Source organism: Nothobranchius furzeri, chromosome 15 (genome assembly GCF_043380555.1).
Source record: "Nothobranchius furzeri strain GRZ-AD chromosome 15, NfurGRZ-RIMD1, whole genome shotgun sequence".
NCBI lineage: Eukaryota > Metazoa > Chordata > Actinopteri > Cyprinodontiformes > Nothobranchiidae > Nothobranchius > Nothobranchius furzeri.
Window position 1 is genome coordinate 56,696,139 of NC_091755.1, and position 26,382 is coordinate 56,722,520.

General features: G+C 40.4%; 1 protein-coding gene across 1 annotated transcript in view; it reads left to right on the top strand.

The window, feature by feature from the left end:
* LOC107391153 (uncharacterized) overlaps nucleotides 1-26,382 on the top strand; it is a 37,970-nt gene that overhangs the window by 1,462 nt on the left and 10,126 nt on the right. The window contains exons 4-8 of the mRNA XM_015968270.3: nucleotides 5-1,121; nucleotides 1,211-1,451; nucleotides 1,569-1,841; nucleotides 1,940-2,123; nucleotides 25,504-26,026. Of these exons, the coding sequence (XP_015823756.3) occupies nucleotides 5-1,121; nucleotides 1,211-1,451; nucleotides 1,569-1,841; nucleotides 1,940-2,123; nucleotides 25,504-26,026 (2,338 nt within the window). The remainder of the gene's footprint in view (nucleotides 1-4; nucleotides 1,122-1,210; nucleotides 1,452-1,568; nucleotides 1,842-1,939; nucleotides 2,124-25,503; nucleotides 26,027-26,382) is intronic.

Below are 26,382 nucleotides of genomic sequence, written 5' to 3' on the forward strand. Positions count from 1 at the left end.
ATAGGAGAACAGCAGAACCAACCAGAGGAGGCAGAACCTGGCTCACGACCTACGTTGTCACAGGTCAGGAAATCATGGGGCTTCAGGCGGACGACCATTGCTCGAAGGGAGTTCATGGAGGAAGTTGGAGATTTAAGCAACAGTCCTCCACTTGTTCGAAAAGGCCGAACTCGGAGAACCAATCAGACAACAGAACCCCCTGCAGAACACTCCGCCCAAAGGAAATCTACCCGAAGCGTTTTAGAGGACCTCCAGTGGTCTGCTCCTTCTTCACCTGTGTCTGAGGACGAGAAGCACGTTTCAGAGCCTTCTGCAGGTGGGGCCTTTGATCCCAATTTGTGGCAGGATTTTGGATCTGCCTTCGGCACTGCCTTCTCTCTGCTTGGTGGGGATGAAGACCTGTCATTGACAATGGCAGATACAATGGCGGACCCTGACATTTTAGACGCTACTGAGATGGCTGCTCCACAGGTTATAGTTGACACAGAAATCCTAGATAATATTGATAACATGGAGACCACACAGCCTTGTGGTCCTGAAGATGTAGCTGAGGGGGATGACGATGATGTAGTTTTGATATCAAGTCAGGAAGAAAACAGCGATGAAACGAGTCTGTTACAGATAACGGAGCAGCCAGTCTCCCGTGGCAGACCGGCTCGAGGTGGTAAAGGTGGAAAAGGAAGGGCCAGAGGAAGGGGAAGGAGCAGAGGAAGAGGTAGAGGAAGGGGTAGAGGTAGAGGAAGGGGGAGGGCAGAAGTCCTTCAGGCAAATTTAGCAGGTGATGTCAGTGGTGATGAGGTGATGCTAGTTACCTCAGAGGAGCTGCGACATTTACAAGGAGAGGAAAAAGAAAACCCTCCTGAAGTTGAGGTTTCCCCTTCTCACTTTGATATTTCCCTGATTGCTGACCAACAGTCAGCCTCAGACTGTATAATCTTAGGCACTGATTTTAGCCATAGCACGGCTCTGATGTCTGACCAGTTTGATGATGCACCAGAGCAGACGATGCATAAGAACAAGAAAGAGGCTGAAAACCTGGAAGATCATCCATCAGTGTCAGAAACCAAAGGTTACGAGTCCACCACCCTGTGCTATATCTGCCATCAAACGTGCAACGAAAGGTACATGCTCGCATCTGGAAACAAGGTCTCTTGAGCAAGGCACTTTGCAACGCGTATCAGTTTCATTTCCTGTTCACTGCTGCTTTTAGGTTCATGATCTGCTGTGATAGTTGCCACGAGTGGTTCCATGGTGTCTGTGTCGGTATCAGCGAGACACACGACCAGAAGATTGAGAGGAAGGAGTTCATGTGCTCAGCTTGTACTGCACACCAGCAGAGCCACATCCAGTTCGAGTCTCACATTCAGCCAGACCTTCTTTTTCCCGAATGCTTGTTGCCAAGTCCTCCTGAGATGGACTTGGTGCTACAGGAGGAACAGCAGCTTCTCAAGGTTTGAATTTCATTTTGATTCTTGCGAAGAATGTGGAAATTTAATAATCTGTTTGCTAGTCTTAATTTCCATGAAGGAAGTCCGTTGTCTGGTTGTAAGTTGGCGATCTGTTTTCAGGAGACCATAGTGGTGGAGGAAGAGGAGGAGAGGCAGCCTTTAGTGATAAAACCTGAAGCTAAACCTCCAGCAGAAATAAAGACAGACAGCTGTCTCCGCCTCTGCACTGGCCCCGGCTGCTTGAAGCAAGCACTTCAAGATTCTGTTTATTGTGGCACCGACTGCATCCTTCAGCATGCTGCTGTCACCATGAAGACACTCTCAACCCCTAATGTGCCCAAATCTAAAGGGCGGCCTCAGAGGAAAGCTGCAGGAACCAGAAACATGGCAAAGGTAAGCAAATACACGCAGACTATCACCATTAAGTTGTGTTGCTGGTATATTTTTAGCTTTCATTTCTATTTTCATGTGTTTGAAATGTTCTATCTTAGGGTCAACGTGTAGGTCGGACATCTAAGAGGTTGGCAGAAAAGGCGTCAGAGTGTGCTGATGAAGAGGACATGAAGGAGGAGGAGGATGGAGAGCAGGAGGTGGCTGCTTCTCCAGTAGCCTGCGACCCCAGTTTCACAGATGTTCAGTCTGCCTCCATGCTACTATCTAACTCAAACACTGAGTGTATGTACCATTCAATACTCACACACTTTCAGGCAGTTTATAGTATACACCATGCATTAAGCACTTCTGCATCAAACATAAAGTTTTGCCCTCCCCTTTAAATCACAACACAAAGCAACCATACAATACTCTCACGTCTACACACTTGTGTGCTCCTTGGGATGACTGATACTTAACAGGGGTCAGCAGTAGGTAAGTATTTCCATTTTCATAGCTCCTCTTTCACTGATGGCCAAACTGTTTTGCTTCAACATTCAGCGCTCCGGTACTAATATTACACACTAAATCCAGTGTTTACTGGAAGCTCATCGTAACATACGATGAGTGTGTTGGAAAAGTAGTGCTGTGTTGGGAGTGGCGGGTTGCTACCCTTGAGATCCATGGGTTACGGTACTCTACCCTTCAGTTTCAGTGACTTTTTCATTCCTGATCAAATTCCAGCTAGAGATCACTTCTGACAGTCCAAAAATGTCCAAACATCAAACACAAGTCGGAAACATGTCCCTGATAGAAACCATATCTGATTCTGGAAACATGCGTTTCCTGGTTTTCACCAACTAAAACAGCTTCTTGAACTTCCTCCTGTAAACTTTACATTCAAGCTTTTCCCTGGGAGGACAGTGCTGCCCCCTGGTGTTGTCATCAAAAAAGCACTAAATACACCTCTTCCACATTAGTTGCTGTTAATTGAGAAACCACATTGTGTCTTTTGCCATTATGCCATATTATTATGGTTATCTGAACCTTAAAGCAGGAGTAATAAAACTACATTTTAGGAAAAGTTCTGCTCCACAGAAAAACTGGATCTCTGGACAAACACACAACACCAGTGTTTCTGTGTAACTGCATCTTGCCTCCACATATGTTTTACTAATTAGAAACCATTTGGAAAACAATATACAGCTCATTTTAACACTTTAAGTGCCAAAGTTGCAATATTGCGACAATCGTCATTACTGACATTAACGAGCCACAGCTACATATATGATCCCTCATGAAGTTACTAATTTACACCAGAAGATAGTGAAAATGCGTGTCTTCAGGCTGAGCAACACTTAGGGGTGTGTTTATATTGAAAGTTTGGAGTTTTCATAGTTTGAAAACTGCCTCCTGCTGAGAGTTTCCTGGTCGGGGAGAGGACGAGAGGAGGAGACGAGCGCAGCACGAAGAGGGCAAATATTAGAGAGATAAAACTCAGAATTGCTGGCAGGTCTGGCTTTGTTGACTGATCACTTTGTCTGGTCATGACTGACTCCAGAATATTGACTCTGATGATGAAATTCACTCATCCAGACAGAAAGATTGACACTGCTGCAGTGCGCTGCAACAGACAGCTGGTGCTACACTTACAAGCTCCAAACGTTGGGTTTGAACATTGTTTCACCGTGTTTGGGACATGGTGAATGTAGAAATGATGGTAAAAACACTGCTAATGTGACAGAGTAGTGGCAGTGTAAAAAAAAGCCATAAAAAAGCGATGGATGCGTTACATATGGAAGTGTGCCACATAATCATAAAAATATTCTTTCCCTTACATCAAATGATCATTACATTCAAGGGAAGGACATCCCTATAACTACAAGCCCCCAAAACACCTGACAACTATGACTATAAAGCATTTCTCTTGAGTGAGATCAATATGCATATCAAAAAATACCATATAAAAGATTAGCAATGAATTAAAAATTTCAAAAGATCTTTATTTCTATGTGTATATAAATAAATAATGTCAAAATATAATGAAAGTATCAAAATAACGCAAAAATAAAAAGGAACATCAGTAAAAACGATGCATTCCAACACGGCAGCCTGACAACGCCATAATATGCTAATTAGATGAGTGAATTTGCTCCCAACACAGACTTTGGGTCCTACTGAACAATTATCTCATTTGCCGTTTACCTTAATCTCTAACCATTTCCGAACTACAACCCATTGAAATAGTCATGTCAAAATTGAATATTTTCTTGAAAAAAACTGGCGCCCAAATAGTTAAACAAGGACATACCAACATTTGTGTGTATACCCATTTTCTCTTTGATAATTTAACAAATTTATTGCGAATGTCAATGAATATATCATACTTGTTCAGATTTCTTTCTTGGTCATTAATTTTCTTGGTCCAGTTTTTGTGCAGTTTCGTTTAAGGAAAAATGTGACAATTCACTTGATATTTGACCATAAAATATTAAAACACTGTCCATTTTCTAAAACTAAATCCTTTATGCTGTCAAACTGCTTTCCACTCAAAGTTCTACTAAAAACCAAAAACTGTTCACAAACATTTGTTTTGGTTTTAAATTAAAAAAATAAAGTATTTTCCATTTTAAGCATATTTTATGGCAGGCATTTTGACTTGCATTGATGATAATTGCATTCATTTAGTGAAATTTCTGCTTTAAATTATTTTTACAGAACTAGCGTACACAATGGAAGAAGTGGAATGCAGCCATCTTTAATACACCGGTGCTTTTCCTTTATTTTTCTAGTCAAACTGGCATAAAAATAGGTCAAAAACAGTAATAAAGCTTGCTACGAGAAGAGATGTCTTCCAAACCAATAAAGTAAATATAGTCCATAGTGCCTCAAAAATAAAGAATATAATTCCTTTTGTAACATTTTTAAATCTACACTTCAGTTCCTAATATTCATCCATATGGTATTGCTCTTTGGCTGCCCATACTGTTGTTCTTTCAGAGAAATACGCAATGAAAAATATCCAAAAGGATGCATTTGTACGTCACGTCAGAGGCAGGATCACACCACCGATCCGGTTTAGGGAGCTGATGTACAGGATAATTGTATCAAAAAAGAAATGTCTCATGAACACACAGCTGACAGAGCCTGGCTCTTCTAAACACTGGTGAGGGATATCTGTTGTTGGCCAGTAATTTTACTGGCTTCTGACACAATTCTGTTTATGCGGCTTTTGTTTTGAACTGACATGTCCATACAAAGGAATCAAAAGGACGGCATCAATTCAGTCATAGATCTATAAAATAACACCAATAACAATAATAATCATCTTCAAACTTATATAGCGCTTTTTTAGGATACTCAAGGAGGGTTTCATGCACTCTCACATTCACACACTGCTAGTGATGGTAAGCTGCTTTGTAGCCACAGCCGCCCTGGGGCGGTCTGACAGAGGCGAGGCTGCCATTTGGTGCCATCGGCCCCTCTGACCACCACCAACACAGGCAAGTTGGGTGAAGTGTCTTGTCCATGGACACAACATCAGAATACCCCTGGCGGGAGCTGGAAACGAGCCCGTGGCAACCCGCTCTACCACCTGTTGCCCCAAGTAGTATTCTGTTCACGTTTAAACAGTCCAGTTCCTGCAAGACGTACAATCTTTGTGTGACATTTAATTTTGTTTTACAAATTTGAGATACGAAAGTAAAAAATGACAGTTCCCAAAATATTTAAATGAAGAAGAAGAAAATATCATTTCTATAGCGCCTCTCAAGATAAAAATCATGAGGCGCTTCACAAAAACAAAAAATGTAAAAATATAAAAAAGAAATCTGACTCAAATGACTCAACCATTTCAGTGAAGATACCTGTGGTAAAAGGAATGATGTCACCAAAGGACCTCATAAATTCCCATACCATACACTAACACACGTTTGGCTGTTGAAATGTAGAAGAACTGATTTCAGGTTCTGAAATAGTAAATCAATAGGGACCGGTCAGCTATTGTGAATGTGGAAGAAGATTTGAGTGTTTTTACAGAGAGCAGTAGACGGATGCATCGGCTCGAATGAGATTCTACCAGATAAGAATGAAAGACCTCAATTTCAACGCAAAAATATTAAAGTCTTATCTTATTTTCCTGAAAATGTTATTGGATCAGTGAGTCAGCGTTCGTGAAGTGCTTCATTCCTTATAGCTTCTGGTGGGAATAACCGTTTTGCTCTTCAACACAAACCTGAAGTGACAATAAAAACACATTTTTACTACATCAAATTAAATGTGCTCTAAACTTGAATACCTCACACTTCCAAAGGTTCACAAACCTCAAATGGCTATTATCGTTAATCATTCCTGGGCTTTCCAACAAACTCTGACTAGGTTTGGGATGTCCCCCCCCCCCCTATTCTGTTTTACTTCCAGAGTGAACTTTTGTAATTAGATTTTCATTTAAAAACCACGGAACAAAGCCATAGCTCGTTCGGTACATGACACAATCAAGGTCTCAAGATACACACAGCAGTCAGCAATTTTCATTATAGAGTTTAAGGGAGTTAAGAGCTTCAAAAATCCACTTTGAAATCTGTCAACAATAAACGCTTAAAACCCACCAAGTTTGCTAAAACTTTAATCCAGTTACTAAACGAATCGGGTTGTTGCTATGAGAGGATCAATTTAAGAGGTTAAAACATCAAAACAAAAAACACTAGGAAGGACATTAATAAAACAAAACTTTCGCTAATGATAAAGATTGAAATATAAAATCATCAAAATGCTAAATGCCTACTGGGAGCCTGAGCCCATCTACCTCCGGACCATGGGTCCCCAGAAGAAAGTAAGAGAAATGAATGCAAGTCAGTGGGGCCACAAATGCCATTTTCCAACCCTGTTTGTTATGTGTCGTGTATTCCACATATGATATCCGTGAAATTTAAAGACACATTCTGATGCCAGAGAAGGCTTCTTTTCGAATGGGGGCAAAAGTTATTTTAGGTTTTGTGTGAAAATACGTCCATGACTACAAATGCGCGTCATCTTATTGGCGTGATTGAACCAGAAATGGAGACAAGCAGAGGAAAAATGGCTATAAGTTAAGCAAACTTTGAGTCCTTCATGAGGGAAGTGACACCACAAATCTTGCCGTGTGGTAAGTAGCAGCTACGCTAGGGCAGAGGAGATTCTGTGGTGATGTCATATTTGCAACGTGCCAATATCTGATTTGAACTTTTACAAGCTGATCAATGTCAAAGTACATGACTGGTCTTGAGCCGACGAAATGCACATCATTACTTTTCATTTAAATTGAAGTACAACATATGTGTGATTCAGGGCGTAAGGCAAAGCAGGTTAGAAAATAGCTATTTTAGCCCCGTTTGCTTGCATTCATGTTTTAGTTCTTTCAGGTATCCATGAGCCGACCGGACAGGGAGGAGACTTAGGCTCCCTACAGGTTCTGTCTAAAATAACATTTCTGCGGCCGCAACACTGTGTACATAAACACTTGATTTGTGAATCCAACTATTTAGTTGCTTGTAAATAACTAAGTTGATATCTGTGTGCTAATTCATTTAAAAGCACACAAAACATTCCAGCTGTGAGGTAACAATGAGAATAAAAAGGAGAACAAAACAAACTTGCACCAGACTGTCAACGATCCAACAGAACCAGGTGACCACCAGACCAAGCCATGTCGCAGAATAAGTGAACCTCTGAATGTGCAGCTGTGAGGTGCTGGCACATCTGTGGAGAAGATCCTGACCAAGCAGCTGGATCCCGACAGGCAGTGGTCATGCCTTCAGCTGTCATTCTGCGGAGGATCTCTGGGGTCTGGGGGTTGGCATCAGGAGACAAGTCTGGCTGAAGCAATGGGTTTTCTCCAGGTTTTTTGTTTTCTTGAATATCTGTGATCATACAGCTGAGTGTGACCTGAGGACTGTAGACATGGTCCTGATCAGCTTGAGTTTTTATTCTTAAACGTGAAACCTGCTGCTCAGACAGCCAAAGACAAAAAAGGCCTTTTTACATGAAAACATACTCGGCACCACAAATTTTCACTATAAAATGTTTCACTTATCAGAATCTACGCCACAAGAAAAGTAACCTAAAACGTTCAACTTGCCTAATAAACGTCACATCTTTTGTTATTTAGAACAAATTCACTCAGTATTATGAACAATGTTTACAGGTTTTATTTGAAATGATTCACATAGTCGTCACCTATACCTGCAGTAGTTTGGAATACAAAAGAACTAAATTTGGGAAAAGGAATTCTTATGAAAATCAAGCTTATTGCTTAATCCAGAGGGAATTTTAGCCATCGTCAAAAAGTGGTTCATGTAAATGCTTTGAAAGCTTTTACACCAAATCACCGTCGCATCTGATGTTTGTTTTCTTTACATGTAAATCAGTAGCATTTACACTGAAAACTGGTTTTACTGAAACGGTCAGCCAGCCACTGGAAAAAGAAGAGTTACTGAATGCTTACCTCGTCTAAATAAATTCAATTGTAAACTAATAACAGTGTAAAAATCCATTTCAAAGCTTTCACTTAAGCTGTCATCAATATTTTAGTTTTGTATTTTATTCAGATGGCTTTTATTTGTCTGGTACCAGTTTGAATAGTTGTTCACATGATTCCTCCATTAGATTTTCTCCTCGATTTCCAAACGTATCTTGCTCTTATTAGCATTACTGTGTGTGACATACCAACTACATTCACTTTTTAAAGACTTGTCTATACGTGTTTTGAGAATGCAGAGCTGAACAGACCATAGGAGAACTTGGTGTCTTATTTAAGCAAACACCCTGAATATGCAGACAATATAATCTGCCTGCCAAGATGATTTTAGCTATATTTCAGAGCACAGCAGAGAAGAAAAGTAGTGAAATCCTGCAAAGGGACAGTAACGTCAACCAGTCATTTCCTTCTAGTAAAGGTTCCATCCCTGCGGGGAAAATATTTCAGAAGTTTTTCCTCTTTTTTTTGTTGAAAGAAGCCCACATGCTTAGTAACCCCAGCCACCAGTGCCTCTCAGAAACTAAACTCATAAAACTAAAGTCCCAAACCTTCTCTGGAATTTCTGCAATGAACAGGGCTTACGCCATAAATCAAGCCGGCACTTTCTCTCCTATAGCATAACAGTCAAAAGGTGAGAGCTATTTCCACACAGTCAGCACTTATCTTGGGTACTGCGACACACCTGTAGGTTTTAAAATAAAACTGGAAATATGGTAGAAAAAGAAATATCTATCACTAGGCTATGATCACTTCAGGAGACAAATAGGTTTTGAACTGTTTATGTAAGTATAATTTAGCTAAAATAAATTAAAAAATGTAACTATACTGAATTAACTTCTTAAATGTACACAAATGTCTGTCAGATAGCAAAAGTGTTCAAGCTAATCTCAAGTATTCATAAGTGAATTTTACACGCAGTGATGAACAAATGAGTAATGTCAAATCACAGCAACTAACAGGATAGTCCCACTGACCAGATGCTTTTAAATTAAGGTTGTCAAAAGAGTTATCGTCAACAGATTCATGCATTTTCTTCATGTAGCTTATACATTTCCAAAGAAGCAGTAAAAGAAACAACAATGTTCCATTCCAAAAACATGCCTTATCTTTAATAGAAACTGAGATATGTTAAATTCTGGTCCAGAACATAAAATATGTTGTCATAAAAACATTCAAACTGAAGCGGGGATGTTTTGTGCAAAAAGATCAAGACAGAATATGGTGTTGAAAACAATGAGAAGGCAATGGAGATAGTCATATGGTAGAACTGGAGCATGTGTGAAGTATGGGGCGGAGCCTCCATCCTAGCCACATGTGCCACCTCAGTGTAAGCACAGATTGACAACAGATGGATCAGAGAGGAGATCATCTTTGGGGCCTTTCAACTAAACCAGTGTGAAAGAGACACACAGTGTTTCAGGTCCTTAATCTTTGGGGCAGGCCACTGTTCGGATCAACAGCCTGACCTTTGCATGTCCAGCTTTTACCTATAGACACCTATTTATTTCATGTCATTTGTGACCAAAGTTTATTACTCAGCAGGAGGAGGAACAAAACCCATTTGTCTATTCTATACCCACTAACTATTGGGAGTAATGGGGGAACCTTTTTTTTTTTTGAAAGGTGAAGTACACCGTTTTTGGACTGGTCGTCAGTATTTTACTAACATAATGGTTGTTAAAGTTAAAACGGCACAAAGAACATACTGTAATCACTCATTTAAATTTTTATAGTAAATGGGAAAAAGCATGACTTCATTCCTTTAATCTAAATGATCAGTTGCAGTTGATAATTTTCATTTGGCAATAATTGAGATCTTGCCTTTGGTGCCTTGGTTAATTAAATATCGATTCACTTTATGCTGTGCAATTTCATAACTAAAGTCATCTGAAATGCTTTTAAGACAACAATGCATCAGCTCAGCAGCTTAGCTAAATGTTCCTTTTCTCATCTCTGTCAGATAACATGTTTTCCAAATTCCATAATTGCTGGATTCGTAAAATTATTATTCCCCCGCATGTTAATCCAAACTATTATGACTAAATTGTTAAATCATTTTATTATTTTGCAAGGACAACATTATGAACTCAAGTGTATTAAATATCATCCAATGAAGGTCCAGTCTTCACAAACTTGGTTTCACAAACCATGTCCTTATGATGCCCTGTGGTTCATAGCGTCATGCTCTCATATTCGTATTACGTTAAAATATGTCTCAAAAGTGACTTGGTTTTACTGGATAGTTGCTGTGTGTGTGTGTGTGTGTGTGTGTGTGTGTGTGTGTGTGTGTGTGTGTGTGTGTGAGAGAGAGAGAGAGAGAGAGAGAGAGATAATTTGACATTGTAGCATGACTGATCTTTCGTATGTGGCAGAGCGTGCACTCTGGAAGGAACATGAATTCCACGAGCACATTGATCTGATTGGTGAGAATACAGAGTGGCTCTTGAGCACGTACCACTTCCCTAAGAAGATCCTTCTAAAGCTATGCCGTGATTTGGAATCCTTCACGGAGAAATACAAATCTGATTCCAGTCCATATTCAGTTATTGACAAACAGGGATTTCCCTTGTGAGCTCAGGACATGGTTCATTGAGGGTTTGGATTGGGGGGTTAAACCAGCAAATAGTTTCCGAGCGTGGCCACTGCTGCAGCTCACCGCTCTCCACGGGGATGGATCAGATGTGGAGATGAATTTCACCAGTGTGTGATGACTAATGGGACTTTTTAAGTTTGAACAGCCGTGCTCATCCGAGTATTTACATGTGGTATTTATCACAGTCAATTACGTTGGAATAGGCGAACGACTGGTCAGCACGTTGCATAAATCAGGATTTTGGCCGTTCATACAAAATCTTTAATTTTATTGATAATTACAAGAATTAAAGCTTTATTGTTTTAACAATAATTGCTTAATTAAATTTATTTCAGTTTAAACTTCCAAATGTGTATACAGTCTTCATTACATACAGTTAAAAATCATGTTCCATTAGGCCGAGGGCTGCAATCCAGCACGTTTTAGTTGTTTTCCAGCTTAAACACTCCAGATTTTAATCAGCGGATGATTGAAAGGCTTCTACACAGCTTGATGACCTGCTGAACTGGTGATAAAACAATTGAAATAAGTGGTTGGAACAGAAAAACAACAAAAACTTGTTTGATAGCAGCACTTGAGGATTGGAGTTGCCCACCTCTGCATTAGACTGTAGATTTATTTATTTGTTTCACTCTTTCTCCATTGAGCCATGTCTCTCAAAACACAAGCGCCCTCTAGTGGACAAAAGAACAACAAGTCAGGAGAAACTTTCTGATCCTAAAACTTTCACATCACAGACTCTTTGTTCCAATACTAAAAATGGAAAGATTTGACACTGGCTTATAATATTATGCATTGTTCTATAAATTACTTTTTATTTCAACAATTATGTGGAGAGTCATCACATTTTTGTAAGTGTCTATCATGTTAAGAGTGTTTGAGTGCCTAAATCCAATAATTTATTGAGACAAATAACTATCTAATCAAATAACTAGTCATAGACTTTTTCATGAGCAATAATGCACTCGTGGAAACTGGTTAACCACAATGTCTTTAGTAGCTGCTGAAGAAAAAATAACTGTCTAAAGGCACTGTGATTGTATTACATACACTTAAAACCTTCAAATAGGTTGTTTTATTTCCATAAATGATTAACAATAGTCCTTAGGAGAACGTAAAGGCTTATCTAAAACCCTCGTTGCTGAATGTTGGTTAAGCGTGGGAGGCTGTGTGCTTGCGTGTCTGTTAGATGTTTAATTGTTCCTCTTTCTAACATTCTTAGCATGATGGAAGTTTTTTCAGTTTGAGCTAAAAGAGTTTGAAGGTTGGGGCATTAATTAGAGACACATTTTCATTGCAGCATCAGTCATAGATCTAAATGTCTCTGCTTCATAGCAGTCTCTGTAGCTGTGATGTACTCCAGAGATGTGGTTGGGTTCTTTTTCCCCAAGCCATTAAATACTAAAGGATGCATTTTTGTCTGTAGGTTTTGTTTTCTACTCTTTGAAGCCTATTGCTTTTTTAACATATAGCTGGTTCTTTTTACAGTCCAATACAAAATTACATCCACGTTATATGAAATATAAAGCGTAGAACAAAATCCTGTTTCTGAAACCAACAAATTGACTTAGTGGGTGCATTTGGTTAAACACCAGCGAAGAATTCAATCATGAAAAAGACAAGTTTGAAAATAATAAAATAAAAAACAATGTTTTCACTTAAATTCTAAAGAGAACGTCAGTGAACTGATTGTGAGAAAGCTTTTATACCTATTAGAAGAAATTGGTGTTTAATGTATCCCTTTCTGGCTAATTTAGTCAATCTGTCACATTCAGAGGAAAATTTAATCTACTGAATAGATTCATTTGGCTTGTTTTTTCTTTTCTTTTAGGATTTAGTTACTGAATGAAGTGCTGGCGTTTTATGCCCATCAAATTATTATGAAGGTATTTGTCTTATAAAATGTCTTACTGAAGCAAGGTCATAAATACAATTTAAAAACAAGATTATTTACAAATGTGGCTGCATAAAGGTACAGTTGGTAGTATTGTTTCCTCCTGGCAAGAAGGTTGCAGGTATATTTCGCTTGTGTGAACGAGTGTATTATCCCCAAGAGATTTTTAAGGGGTACTTCTGCCATGAAGACAAAATGTGAATGTCAGGTTAATTGGAAACCCTAAATTTTTCTCTAGATTTTTTTTTTCACCTCTGAGAAAGGTAGAATGCCTTCTCCAGATCAGGGATGAGGTCCTGCCCCAAGTGGAGGAGTTTTTTGGGGTCATGTTTACAAGTGATTACAAGATTGATAGGTGGATTGGTGCTATATCTGCAGTGATGCAATCATTGTACCAATCAATCAATCAATCAATCAATCAATCAAAGCTTTATTTATAAAGCGCCTTCCGCAACCCTGTCAGGAAGCCCAAAGCGCTGAACATGGTTCAGTTGAAGGTAAATATATTGAATAAATCAAAAATAAAAGCAGTTCAAATTACAAAATAGGTGAAACATTCTGGTACAGGACAAATGTGTAAAACAATGGATTGAGTGAACCAATGAAAACTGTGAAATAAATTCAACATAAAAGAGGTACAAAATCAAACATGTTCTGGAAACGCCAAGTGGAGACTGGCAGAGATGGGGACTGCCTAACTGAGGGTGGCAACTGGTTCCAGAGTGACGGTGCTAGGACTGAGAAAGCCCGGTCCCCGCGAGTACGACACCTAGAACGAGGGACAGCGAGCAGGCCTTGGTCAGAGAAGCGCAGAGCGCGTGATGGGGAATGTCTGTTCAGGAGTGTGGCCAGATAGGGGAGACCACCACCCTGGAAGAAATGATAAACAAAGACGAGGATTTTGAATTGTGAGCGATAGCATACCGGAAGCCAGTGCAGGGAGGCCAGAACCGGACTGATGTGGTCCTGTTTCCTGGTCCCAGTCAGGAACCTGGCTGCGCTGTTCTGCACAACCTGTAGGCGACGGAGTGATGACTGACACAACCCTGCATAGAGAGAGCTGCAGTAATCAAGCCTAGAAATTACAAAGGCATGCAGTACCCGCTCCAGGTGGGCTCTCGACAGCATATGCTTGATTTTTGCAAGGCGTCTCAGGTGAAAGAAACTGGACCGGATCACAGAATTGATGTGAGCATCAAATTTAAGTCCAGCATCAAGTTTCACCCCCAAACTGATAACAACTGGTTTTGAGTAGGGAGAAAGAGGGCCAAGATCAACATAACGATCCACATTCCTGCTGTTGGGGTGAAAAACAATGAGCTCTGTCTTTCCCTCATTCAGATGTAGATAGTTGGCCATTAGCCAAGACTTCACCTCATTAATACAGGACACAAAGGACCACAACCAGACTGTTACGGTGAAGAGAGAGCTGAGCCGGAAGGTGAAGCTCTTTATTTACCAGCCGATCTACGTTCCTACTCTCACTTAAGGCCATAAGCTGTGGGTCGTGACCGAAAGAATGAGATTGCGGTTAAAAGCTGCCGAAATGAGTTTTCTCCGCAGGGTGTCTGGGCTCTCCCTTAGGGATAGGGTGAGAAGCATGGTGATCCGGGAGGGGCTCGGAGTGGAACCGCTACAACTCCACATCGAGAGGAGCCAGTTGCAATGGCTTGGACATCTGATTAGGATGGTTCTTGGATGACTCCCTGGTGAGGTTTTCCAGGCACGTCCAAATGGGAGGAGACCCAAGGGAAGACCCAGGACACACTGGAGGGACTATTTCTCTCAGGGAACACTTTGGGATTCCCTCGGAATAGCTGGCCCAAGTCACTGGGGAGAGGGAAGTTTGGGCCTCTCTGCTTAGTCTTCTGTCCCCATGACCCAACTCCAGATAAGTGGACAGAAATGGATGAATCTCTAGGCATGAGTGAGTGCGTAACTGGTAATTAGTCTCTATGGTGGACTTGAGAGCATTTCCGGGTTTCCCCGATGACCGCTGGAGAGGACTGATTTCCTTAAATCACTTAATCCATTCAACTTTCACATGACAATTTTGTTTTGTGAAATTGTCTTCAAATGACAGATGCACACACTCACACACAGTTTGAAACCTGAGCAACAAAACCCAGTTGGTGATGATGAAACATTTTTCATAGTTAATAAACAAAAAGTTGTAGAAGCTATTTATTGTGAATGCCACATTTACATGATGGTAAAGTAAAACATCTGGAAAATGAGAGGAACAGTAAACGTTTGTTCAAACGTTGGACAGCACAGTTGTGTTGATCAGTTAGTTGTCTCTTTGTTTAGGCATGCACAAATATTTGTTCTGTTTAGTTGATCTGCATAACTTCCTCTCCAGGTGTAAACATATTGTAGCTCCATCCCTCTGATATGTTGAAAGATGAAAATGCTGCAAGCAAACACACACGTGGGGAGATGCGGTTTCAAAAGTTTTGTCCTTCTGCAGCTGTGACCCACGTCTCTTTGTTAGTTCTCCTATTTTCTGTCCAGAACCTTTCATCCAAGCAGGAAACCGAAAGTCTTATGTCGTTAACAAGTTTTTGCTGCTTGTAATTGCGTGGAGTGGCATGGCAGCCCTTCACACAACACAAGTGTACCGTTTTTGTAGGTTTATAAACTCACAACACACAAAGCGACTAATGCTTCTGTTGCTTATACACTCAGCTATCTCATCATGCAATGCGCTACAGCACCCGATACATGGATGGGGTGACAGTGGCGCAGAAAGTAACTGCTTGCCCTGAAATCGGAAGGTTGCAGGCAGGGTCCGAAATTAAATTTTTGACTCACCGGCCAAGTTGGCTGGTAGATGATGAAAATCTGTTGGCCAAGCATATTTTTTACTTGCCAAAATTCTAATCGATTTAGATCTACCTAAAGCATGTTATTCTATATTATGTTGATTCCAAACAGAGTGACAAAATAATTAAAACATCAATTAATAAGAAAAACAACTCTTCTGTCATTTTACTGTTTATTTTTTTAGAGATGTTTTTATGAACTCTTTCATTGAAATCTAGTCAGACTCCTTGTTTTCTCTGTCCATGAAGTCTGGCCTCCTGCTTCTGACACCGTCTTTGTGCCAAAGCATTACAGCCTCATTTGGGTCATAGTCCTTGATCTCTGGAGAACACAGCTGCACCATGAGAATATCTGAACGTGTGTCAGAGCTCATATTGGACCTCCAGTCATTTTTAACTTGCTTCTTGGTGCTAAAGCCTCTTTCACACTCAGCAGTTGAGGGAGGGAGGGACAGCACCAGGTCAGTAAATGCCAGCAAATCAGGGCAGGAATGCTGAAAGCGTCTGTTTATTGTGATCCATGACATCTTCGGCAGCGACCCAGGCTCTTGATACATGAGCGACTTGAGGGCAGTCCACTGGTCAGGAATGCTTTCAGCGTGGACACCAGCGGTCTCCAGGACAGGCCTGAAGTGGTCCACAAGTGTTTCCAGTTCTGCATCACCAAAATCTAGAACAGTGGTGTAAAAAGAAGGCATTAAAATAATTAAGCATGCCGTTTTTATTCACAACCTGACTGGACAGCTCTGATAAACCAACCTGCTTCTTCATCTCCTGACTGTGGCCAGTTGGTGAAGCTGACTAGCTTGGTGGCATGCAGAATCCCTACACTGGCATCCTGGTACCTGTGATTCATTTTCTCAACTAGCCTGTCGATCACTTCTGTCTGTGAGCTGATGAGGGCCTTGTTATCACCTGCTCTTGTTAGTGTTATTCCCTCATAGCAGTCTGCAACTGTGGCTTTCATCATGGGTCCCTGTCTGATAAATAACAGCAAAACACCTTCTTCCCCTTTTCTGGTGGAAACTTTAAAAAGAAAATAACTATAAAAGGACTTTAATAAACATACCTGGTTTTGTATTTTCCCAGTACTGCTTATGGGCCTCTGCTACAGTGATGACAGATCTCTGCAGACAGGTGGACAAGTTGTTCAGATGGGTGAGGGTGTCACGCAGGAAGCCACAAAACTGGACAATAACAGCTTCCCTAATGGTGGGGTAGTATTTTCTGGCCTTGGCCTGCTGGACACCCCGGATATTTTGAGCATCAGGAGACTGAATCTAAATTTAATTTAAAGAAGAATTACACATAAATAAACAACTGCTCTCTATAGATTAAGGTAAATGTTAATAATTCTAACTAATTTTATAGGTCATTACACATTATTATTTCTTAGCCAATACCTGCTCAAGGTGTTGTACAAGACCCCGGTATCCTCGCAGGAAGTGGTCCAGGGCACACAGCAGGTGTCCTACCCAACGGGTCCCACCTATTCTGGTGGGCACCAATGGCTTTTGGCCAAGAACCTGAAAGCTGTTAATTAGGTTTGCCCTGTTGAGTGGACTGGTGTGATAGAAGGTGTATAGCCCAGAAAGCAGATCTTCTTTCTGAAACATCGCATTTGAGCGCATAATAGCATCAGAAAAGCTCAATTCGAGGCGGTGTGCCATGCAGTGGATGCCAATGATGTAGGTCCGGTCACCCTTCAACTTGCTGACAACTCCATTTTTTGCTCCAGTCATTACTGCTGCTCCATCTGTTCCCATAGCGACTAGTTTGCTTCCCCAGTCATCACTCACTTCATCCATGATGTCATTAATGGCTTTGCTAATGTGTGATGCGTCTGCCTTCTCCACTGACTTGATGCCAACAAACGTTGACTTGATTTTGCCTTCGTGACTAAATCTTACATATACCAACTCCTCCTCTTTCACAGAACTGTCTGTGGAGCCATCAGTGGTTAGAGAGATAAATTTTGTGTTTTTAAGATTCTCTCTAATGTTGTTTCTTTCTACCTCAGTAATATAGTGCATAAACACTTTGGCCTGCTTTTCATTCCTGTATGTTGATCCCACAGTTATTCCCTTTTGTTCATCCAGACTGCAAAGAATGAAAATAGAATGTTAAAAATAAAAATATATTTGTATATTTGCATATTGTAAATATACAACAATTTTAATCACCATAACTTGCCTTCCTGGTAATAACATTTTGTATTATTATAATTAATTAGCCATATTTCACATCTGAACTTAAGAGCAAGGACATTTCAAACAAAGTTTACTTACTCGCACATCGGAAAATGGCCATGCCTTCTTCCCGATAGCATGCACGGTGCGAAACAGCGTTCTCATTTTTGTGCTTGTTTTCTCTGACATAGCCATTAGCGCCCAGACCGTGGGTGTCACCAGTAGAGACTCAGATTGAGCCCGGGACATGGATGTGCAGGCAATATGGCATTTGCTGTTATCATGTTCTCGAATAGTCTCAAGCTTCATTGCCTTATTTCCTATGACAAACAAGTTGTTGCAGTTCTTCTCTCGAGCGTGCTGGCGGCAAACGGTGCAGCTCATTTGCGCAGATTCTGGGTCATAATGTAGCCATTGTCTTACGACTCCGCCATCTCCAGTTCACCACTTCTCACAAAATCTTCTGGTTGCCACTGGTCCTGGTGTTTTTTCTTCCAGTTCAACGAGTTTTCTTTTGGAAGGCTGGCTGACTCCAGTTAAAAACCGCCACATTTCACCGCTAGTTTTAACACGAAGCTAACTGCTAACTTGATAAACTGATTGAATGACATATTCGGAAATGACTTTGGATGCGGCGCTCACGTTTCGTGTACGTTTGTGTACGTTGCATGCAGGCGGGAGGAGTATCACAGAAATCCATGGAAGATGACTGATAAACATAACTAATTTGGTGCAAACATTTACTCGCTAGGTGGCAGGTAGAGCTCAAAATTTTACTCGCCAAATGGAGCAATTTGCTCGCATTTGGCGAGTGGCGAGTGTTCATTTCTGACCCTGGTTGCAGGTTTGAGCCTCGCTCAGTCTGTTGCTGTCGTTGTGTCCTTGGGCAAGACACTTAAACCACCTTACCTGGTGGGGGTGTTCGGAGCGACCGTAGGCACCTGACTGGTGGCACCTATGCTTAGCAGACTCGCCTCTGTCAGTGTGCCACAGGGCAGCTGTGGCTACAATGTAGCTCATCACCACCAGTGTGTGAATGTGAGTGTTAATGGGTGAATGAGTGGTTGTGTTGTAAAGCGCCTTGAGCGTACCAGGACTCTAGGAAGGGCAATATCAAATGCAGGCCATTTCTCTGACAAAGAGTGATTGAACCATTCAGGTTTCTGTGCCACTGGACCAGCCCACTTGCACATTTACCTGGGTCCTCCACTTATGATAAGCTTGCACATTTTGCAACAACACCACTGGTGTGCAAGGTTCGCCCCTCAATAACATCAGAGAAGGAGAAACATCCAGCTGCCATCACTTCAACTTTAGGACAAACTACCAGAGTCCCAAAAAGAAAAACACCATTTAAAGTCATGGACAACAAAAGACCTTTGGACCTAGAAAACAGCAACTGGTGTTTAGACCTCTCTAGTTTCCTCTGGCAGTGTGGATTCTGGTGCCACACAAATGTGGCCTAGGGATGGGAGTCAACAAAAGGGGTGAGAATTCCATGTCTGTGTTTGTGTTTAAAAACTAGCTTGTTTTGCAGATTTTCTATTGCAACTGTAATTGCTCTATGTTTGTGGGTTTTGATGATCATTGCTATTATGCTCTTAATGCTGTTTTACTTTAACATTTTCATCATGAAACAAATATGTTGGGAGAAAAACCCATCAAAATGAGAATTTAGACAATTAGTTTGATGGTGACATCTTAAAATGTGCTATCTTACATTATGACCACAGGTCAGTGAGACTGATAGTGAAGAATGGAAACACTTAATAAATTTACCTAATATTCACACTGAACAAATCGTCAATGGATAAACTTTTTGAAACATTGCAGAAAACCTCATAGAGATTTTCAGTCCTTCCTGGAATTCTAGCGTTTGTTTTTAATTTAAAGTCCCATTAGTCATCATCACACTGGTGAAATTACATCTCTGCATTTGACTCTTCCTCAAGGGGAGCGGATGAGCTGTGCTCCGAAACTATTTGGTCATTCACTTTTACTATGGCTGGTTCTTAATATGCTTACTCACCTGAACTTGTGTACTCATGTGAAGCGTCATCAACACTGGCCCAAGTACTGTTCAAATCCTAAGAACGTATCATAACAGGTTCGCTCAAAGTTCCAGGATATGTTGTTGATCCACTCATTGTAGCGAGGGTGCATTAATGCACCCATCTTGGGGCTTGGGATGTCGTATCCCATACTTCATTGCATCACAAACCATTATACTCCAAACGGCAGAGGAGAAAGCTCATAACTACTGTTTTATATCAAATACAAATAAGTATAAAGTTGTCTGTTATTGTAAATAGTTGTGTGTAACCTGTAAAATTTGATGTGTGTATTATTTTGTTAGACTCCCTCAAAATGCTAATAAGCTAATCCACTACCAAAATAAAACCAGCATTGCCATAAATAGTGCTGTTTTGATGAAAAAGAAACTTTTCTTCATTTAACAAATACTGGTATTTTATCAGTTTTGATAAGAAGTTGACCAAATAGTATAACAATAATGTGTATTTATTGCTATTGTGTTATTAATGTGACAAACTAGACTTTTATTTTTATGTCAGGCCTATTTAAACCATAACAACAAGCATCACTAGTATGGTTCTGTTCCAAATCCCATCCTTGTCCTCCCTTGGTAGAAAGGACTTTCTGCTATACTTGCCAAGAACGTACTTCTCAAGAACACCAGAATATAGGAGCATACTTGGGTATTGGGAAACGGACCATGTTTGATGTTATCCGTAGTTTTGGTAATCTCTGCATTATAAACAATAAGGCAATTATACTTTCAAAACAGTATTTTGCAAATAAAATTTCAAAATGTAAATTGACCCAAAAGAAAACAATCTAAAGATATCATTACAACCAAACAGCAACATCAATCCTCAAAGGTAGACCTATCCAAAGACATTTTTGTTGGATTGTATTTAAGTGTTTAAGATTAACTGCTTTAACTTAACAGACTCTAAGGACCAATGGGTGTACTTTAAGACAAAAAAAAAACTTACAAAAACAGATGTGTATAGGGCTTAAAGATGCGTGAAGAACATCCAGTTCTGTGAAAACCGTTTTCATCAATAAGACACATGGTAATAAAACTATACCAGGACTGGCTTTTCCAATGGAAAATTTTCAAAGCAGACAGGGTTTTCACCAACTGAAGCTCTTCCAAAGAAGCACAAATAAGCAAGCGACGCAAAGCAATGTGGTCAGCCAAGGAATTGTAGCGGAGCAGGTCTCGTTGGGTCAACAGTGCCTTCAGCTCATGTCTCAGAAACCTTAATACCACAGATATGTCTACACTCTGGAGCAATCTGGCCAAAGGTGGTCTTTACCTAATTGCTGTGGCTAAAAATCCACTCCTCTGACTTGGAAACGAGGCCAAGCCTTTCAACTCTAAAGGAAAACACCAGTTGGTGCGCACAAAAATGGCAGCATGTGCTCTGGACTGAAGGGGGGAAAAATCCAAAATATTTCCCTGTTTCAGGAGGCATTTCATCCACCAAAAAGCTGGAGAGTCTTACAATAATGTGCCTGCAGAAAACAACAGAAGCATTGTGGAGGTTATTTTGCAAGTTTCCAACTGTTTCTGTAAACGGAGTCGAAAATGTTTACAGGATTAATGCTGAGGAAAAACCAACATTTAACCATCGTGCCAAACCATCTGGGAGGAGTCTGATTCACACCAGATTTATTCTTCAGCAGCTGAAGAATCCAAAACATACTGCCAGTATCATCAGGAACACTTTATCTTAAAAAAGAATGAGGAATCCTGGAAGTGAGGGAGGCCCAAATGGAATCCTGATCTCAACATCACTGGTCTGTGAAGAGACAGACAAAGCTGGATCTGTCTAAATCTGCAGAGGATCTGTGGTTGGTTCTCCACGTTGTTTTGTAAAACCTACCTGCTGGTTTCCTTCACAAAGCTGTGTTGAAGTGTTTGTTGTTGCAGTTTTCAAAGCTGATTTGATTGGGATTTTAAAAAAATATGTCAGATATATAAATTAAAACAAATTTTTTTTCACTGATATTTTCATTTTCTTGATACTGAACATCAACCAGAACCACACAATTCTAAGAATAAATGAATAAATGCGTGTCAGTAATTTTTCTGATAACCATGATGCATCCTCTGGGTCTAAACACAGCATTATACTGTCTTCACATGAAAAGCTTTTGGACCACAATTTTAATGAAAAACAAACAGACTTCAATTCATTATTTTTTAAATATAGCTAAGGAAAAGTAAAGAAGAAAAGTTATAAAGTCAATCAGTTTTGAGCAACACCCAGGCTAATAAAATTAGAGAAATGGCGTTAATAATACTTTTTAAAAAACTCACGGTTGAACTGGTTCCGGCTAAACTTCTACTTCCACATTGCTGCAGTTGTTCATCTCAAGTTAAAGTTTTATTTTTGCTGTTGATGTTATTCCTGCTCTGTGGGTTTGGGTACTCTAACCCAGATACACTAATGGTCAATAAAATTTGTCAGAAACATATCACATTTTTTAATTTATAGATCATGTTTGTGACTGGTAAGTCGCAGATGATAAATGTTGCATAATACAAAAGGGCTACGCATATTACAAAAAGATACAATATGCAAATTTCTGTGTTATGTCAACTGTATCTGAAATGTCCACATCAAACCAATAGCATGGCTGCATGCATTTCCTTATGAAATACATTTTTTACTTTGGTACACTTGAGTCCATCATTTCATGAACTATTCAGAATTAAAGAAATCAAAATAAGGAACATAAAAAAAAGTGTCAATAGTCCTTGGACATGACAGTTTTTTTAAATAATAAAACAAAGTCTAAATTATTTTATGGGGATTTTTATTCATCCAATGTGCACATTAGAAACATGCGGACATGAAGATATTTAAAAGTCTGTCCACATCAGCAACCTGCTGGAAAGAAATAAAAAGCCCTCATCATTCTAAAAATGCAAGTGGAGGCTCACAAAAATCACTCCAAGGGCTGCAAATGGCCCCGTAGTCTCATTGAGGGCATGCCTGTATTAAAGTGTATACATTTAGATAATAGCTCCCTTTAAAATAATAAATACATTTTCAGTTGCAAAGTGCAACAAAATATATGTTCAATGCAAAATAAAATATAAAAAAAAAATTACTTTCTTTGCTTCACAAAGAGTCTGTGAACACTTTCTGCACAAAAATCCCTGCTACTAAAATTTTACGTAATCAAGTTGCCAGTTTAGTATTAATCATGTTGGCTGTTCACGTGTTGAAGATGATTGACCGATATTGAAAGGGCACTTCCTTGTTTATTTCACTTTAGTTACTTTAAATTATATTTGAGTATTTATGATTCTGTGCAATTTACATAATACTGTGCAATTTTAACCTAAATTAAAAATAATCCACTCAAACTGTGTAAAGCAGCAAAATGCTTAAGAAAACAAACAAACAAATTATGCAAAATTGTTAGAAATGCTATAAACATGACTGGGATGTTATGAGGCTAAAGCGTGCATCTCGTACGGAGTCTTGAGTCCCATTCTGTCCCGCTCTGAACTTGAGACTGTTATCCACACCTTCATCTCCTCACGCTTAGACTACTGTAACTCTCTTTTCACGTGTCTGAGCAGAACCTCCCTGAACCGTCTACAGGTGGTTCAGAATGCCTGTGCTCGGCTTCTGACCAAGTCCTCCAAACACACCCACATCACCCCGCTTCTCCTCCAGCTTCACTGGCTGCCAGTCACCTTCAGGGTTCATTTCAAGATCCTGGTTCTGGTCTATAGGGCCTGTTACACCCCTCTAGGCCTAGGATTACCAAGAGGGGCAACACAAGTGTGGTGGGAGCAAACACGAGGACGTTTAAAAGGGTCAGAAGGAGTTTATTCAACTAAAATTGTCTCTGGCAGGTAAAAAAAAAAACTGGTCCTTGAAATAATAAAGCCAGAGGTCTGGTTAATCTAGTCTCTAAAATATAACTGAAGATCTGGGCAAGGCCCCACACTTGTATAATACCCTCCTTTTTGGGTATCTGTCCTCCTTTCGGTCCTGTGCTGCTCCTAACGTGGCCGGCGTCTCACGCTCGCCGTTTTCTCTCTCTCGAAGCGGATGGTTCTCCTCTAGGAAAAGATCCCTGTGTTGTCTCTCGTCTGTCATCTCTTGCCTTTATAATCCACTTATCGTGTCTCTGTAACTCGTCTCCACGATCTCCGGCTGCAACTCTCTTCCGGAACACCGCTTCTTTACACTGCTTGCTTCTCTTCTCGAACACTCTTTTGCTGAACTCCGTGCTTCTTTTTCTGCGCCTCGGACTCCCCGCTCTGGATCCTTCTCGCTGAACTCCCAAACTCTCTGACTGGACTCCTCTTTCCGCTCTGTGCCCTCCGCCCCTTTTGTAAGGCGTCCCTGATGAGTCCTGATTGTCCCCAGCTGGTGTCAGCGGGCCGGTGGGAGGGTGCGTCTCGGCGTGCCTCTCTCCAAGGTGCTGATCAGCTGTCTGAGCGGGTCGGAGAGAGGAGCTGTCCATGGTGCAGTGATGTAAAACGGAGCCCAAGAGCGCAGGGGTCATAACAGGCCTTACATGGACAAGCACCATCATACATTGGTGGTCTTCTTAGTCCCTACACCCCCAGCAGGTCCCTGAGGTCCAGTGACCAAAGCCTGCAGGTTGTGCAGCACCAGGCTAAAGACCAAAGGTGACAGATCATTTGCTGATGTGGCCCCCAAACTCTGGAACTCTCTCCCCCTGAGCCTGAGATCACTGGACTCAGTGGTCTCCTTTACAAAGGAGCTGAAAACTCACTTGTTCAAGCTGGCTTTTGTATGACCTTCTTCACCTCTCTCTCTTTATTCTGCTCTCCCCACCTCTTCCACCTTCCTCAGGATCCACTGATTTCCCTCTTTCCTGTTCACTCTCTCTCTTTGCATTTTTTAAATCACAGTTGTCTATTTTTGTTTATTTTAAACATTTTTAATAATTTTCTAAAATATTTTTTATGCTTTAAATAGTTTGTTTTGTGAAGTGCCTCGTGATTTTTATCTTGAGAAGCTCTATAGAAAAGATCGATTTCTTTCTTTCTGTATGGAAACAAATTTTAAATGCAGACAAAAATAATATTTCATGTTGTGACATTAGAAAGAATGACTAGATGTAATCATCAGTTAATAAAATCAATATAATATATTAACAATAGAAATTAATAATAGTAATGTTGACTAGAATGAAAACCATTAGAGTGTTCAGATTTTGTATTACATAAACAGACTTGTTCAGATCCCTTGAATGGATTAGGAAGCCTTTATGGATCTGTCTGTCAACGAAAGTCTAGGTTCTGCTGTGAAAAGAGACAAGATCCAGAAGTTCTGCTGGATTTTATTGGGCAGAATATTTTATATACATTTTGCAGAGCTGGACTGAGGCCAAGTCAGCTGCTGACGGTCCATAATTTAATAAACTGTTAAAACACAATTCTGTCAAAAAGATGCTTTTAAAAATAAAGTTTTCTGTGATCCAGGATTAGTTTCAAACATGCAAATAAATGTGTCATTTTTACATATTAAATTTAAATACTTGAGAAATACATATCTACGTCTTATATGCAACTAATTTGCATATCTGGTGCGTTGATATTCCTGAAATGATCACACTTTTCTTTCTCTTTTTTTTAAACAGCTGATGAGACTGTTGAAAAGATGGAGACAGAAAGTATGGCCTTGCCTCCTCCAAAACCGTCTATGGAGGACACCTCAGCAGATTGTGCTGTCCTTTCCCAACCTATCACAGAGGAAGCGTCCTTACAGAGTCTTCCCGAAGAAAAGGTCAAAGAACCTGTTAGTACTGGGGTCTCCAAGGAGCAGTGTGTGGAGTCGGATACATCTGCACCACAAACGTCTAATCCTCTAGCTGATCAGAGTCCTACCACTTCAGCTCTCAGGCTTCATGGGTCTGGTGCCCTAATGGTCACAAAGACCGCCTACGTTATTCCAAAGAAGCAACCTGTGTCTCAGCCTCCATCCAGCAATGCATCTGCTTCAGCGACAGGCCAGAAGTTGTCCTCAGCCCCAACATTGCTGAATGAAACCCGTAATCTGCTTGTACCACCAGCGCCCAGCGCTCCCGCCTCCAGACCGTCTCAGCCCAATAACCAGATCCGACAGAGCATCCAGCGCACCCTCTCAACCATTCTGCTTAAGAGGTGAGAATGAATTAATCATTAGTTTGTTGTTAACATTGCATGTTGTCATGATATTAACAGTAGGTGCCTATTACAATTTGTGGAGCAGTTTAAAATGTTCGGTCCTTTTGAGATGTTTTTGAAACTCCCCTTATACTGATCACCAGCAACCACAGCCCAGTCAAATACTGGCCTAACACTGTGGAAATTATTAACAAAAATAAGCTTTATATAGAAAATGTGAAAAAAATAATGTAAAAATCGATTTCTGTATTCTGACGTATAAAACCTTAAGATTGTAAAAGGTGTACATACATTTACTCCCTGACTGAGAAGGGTCATAAGTCAAAATGTTTTTCCTTAACAGGAAGAAGAGA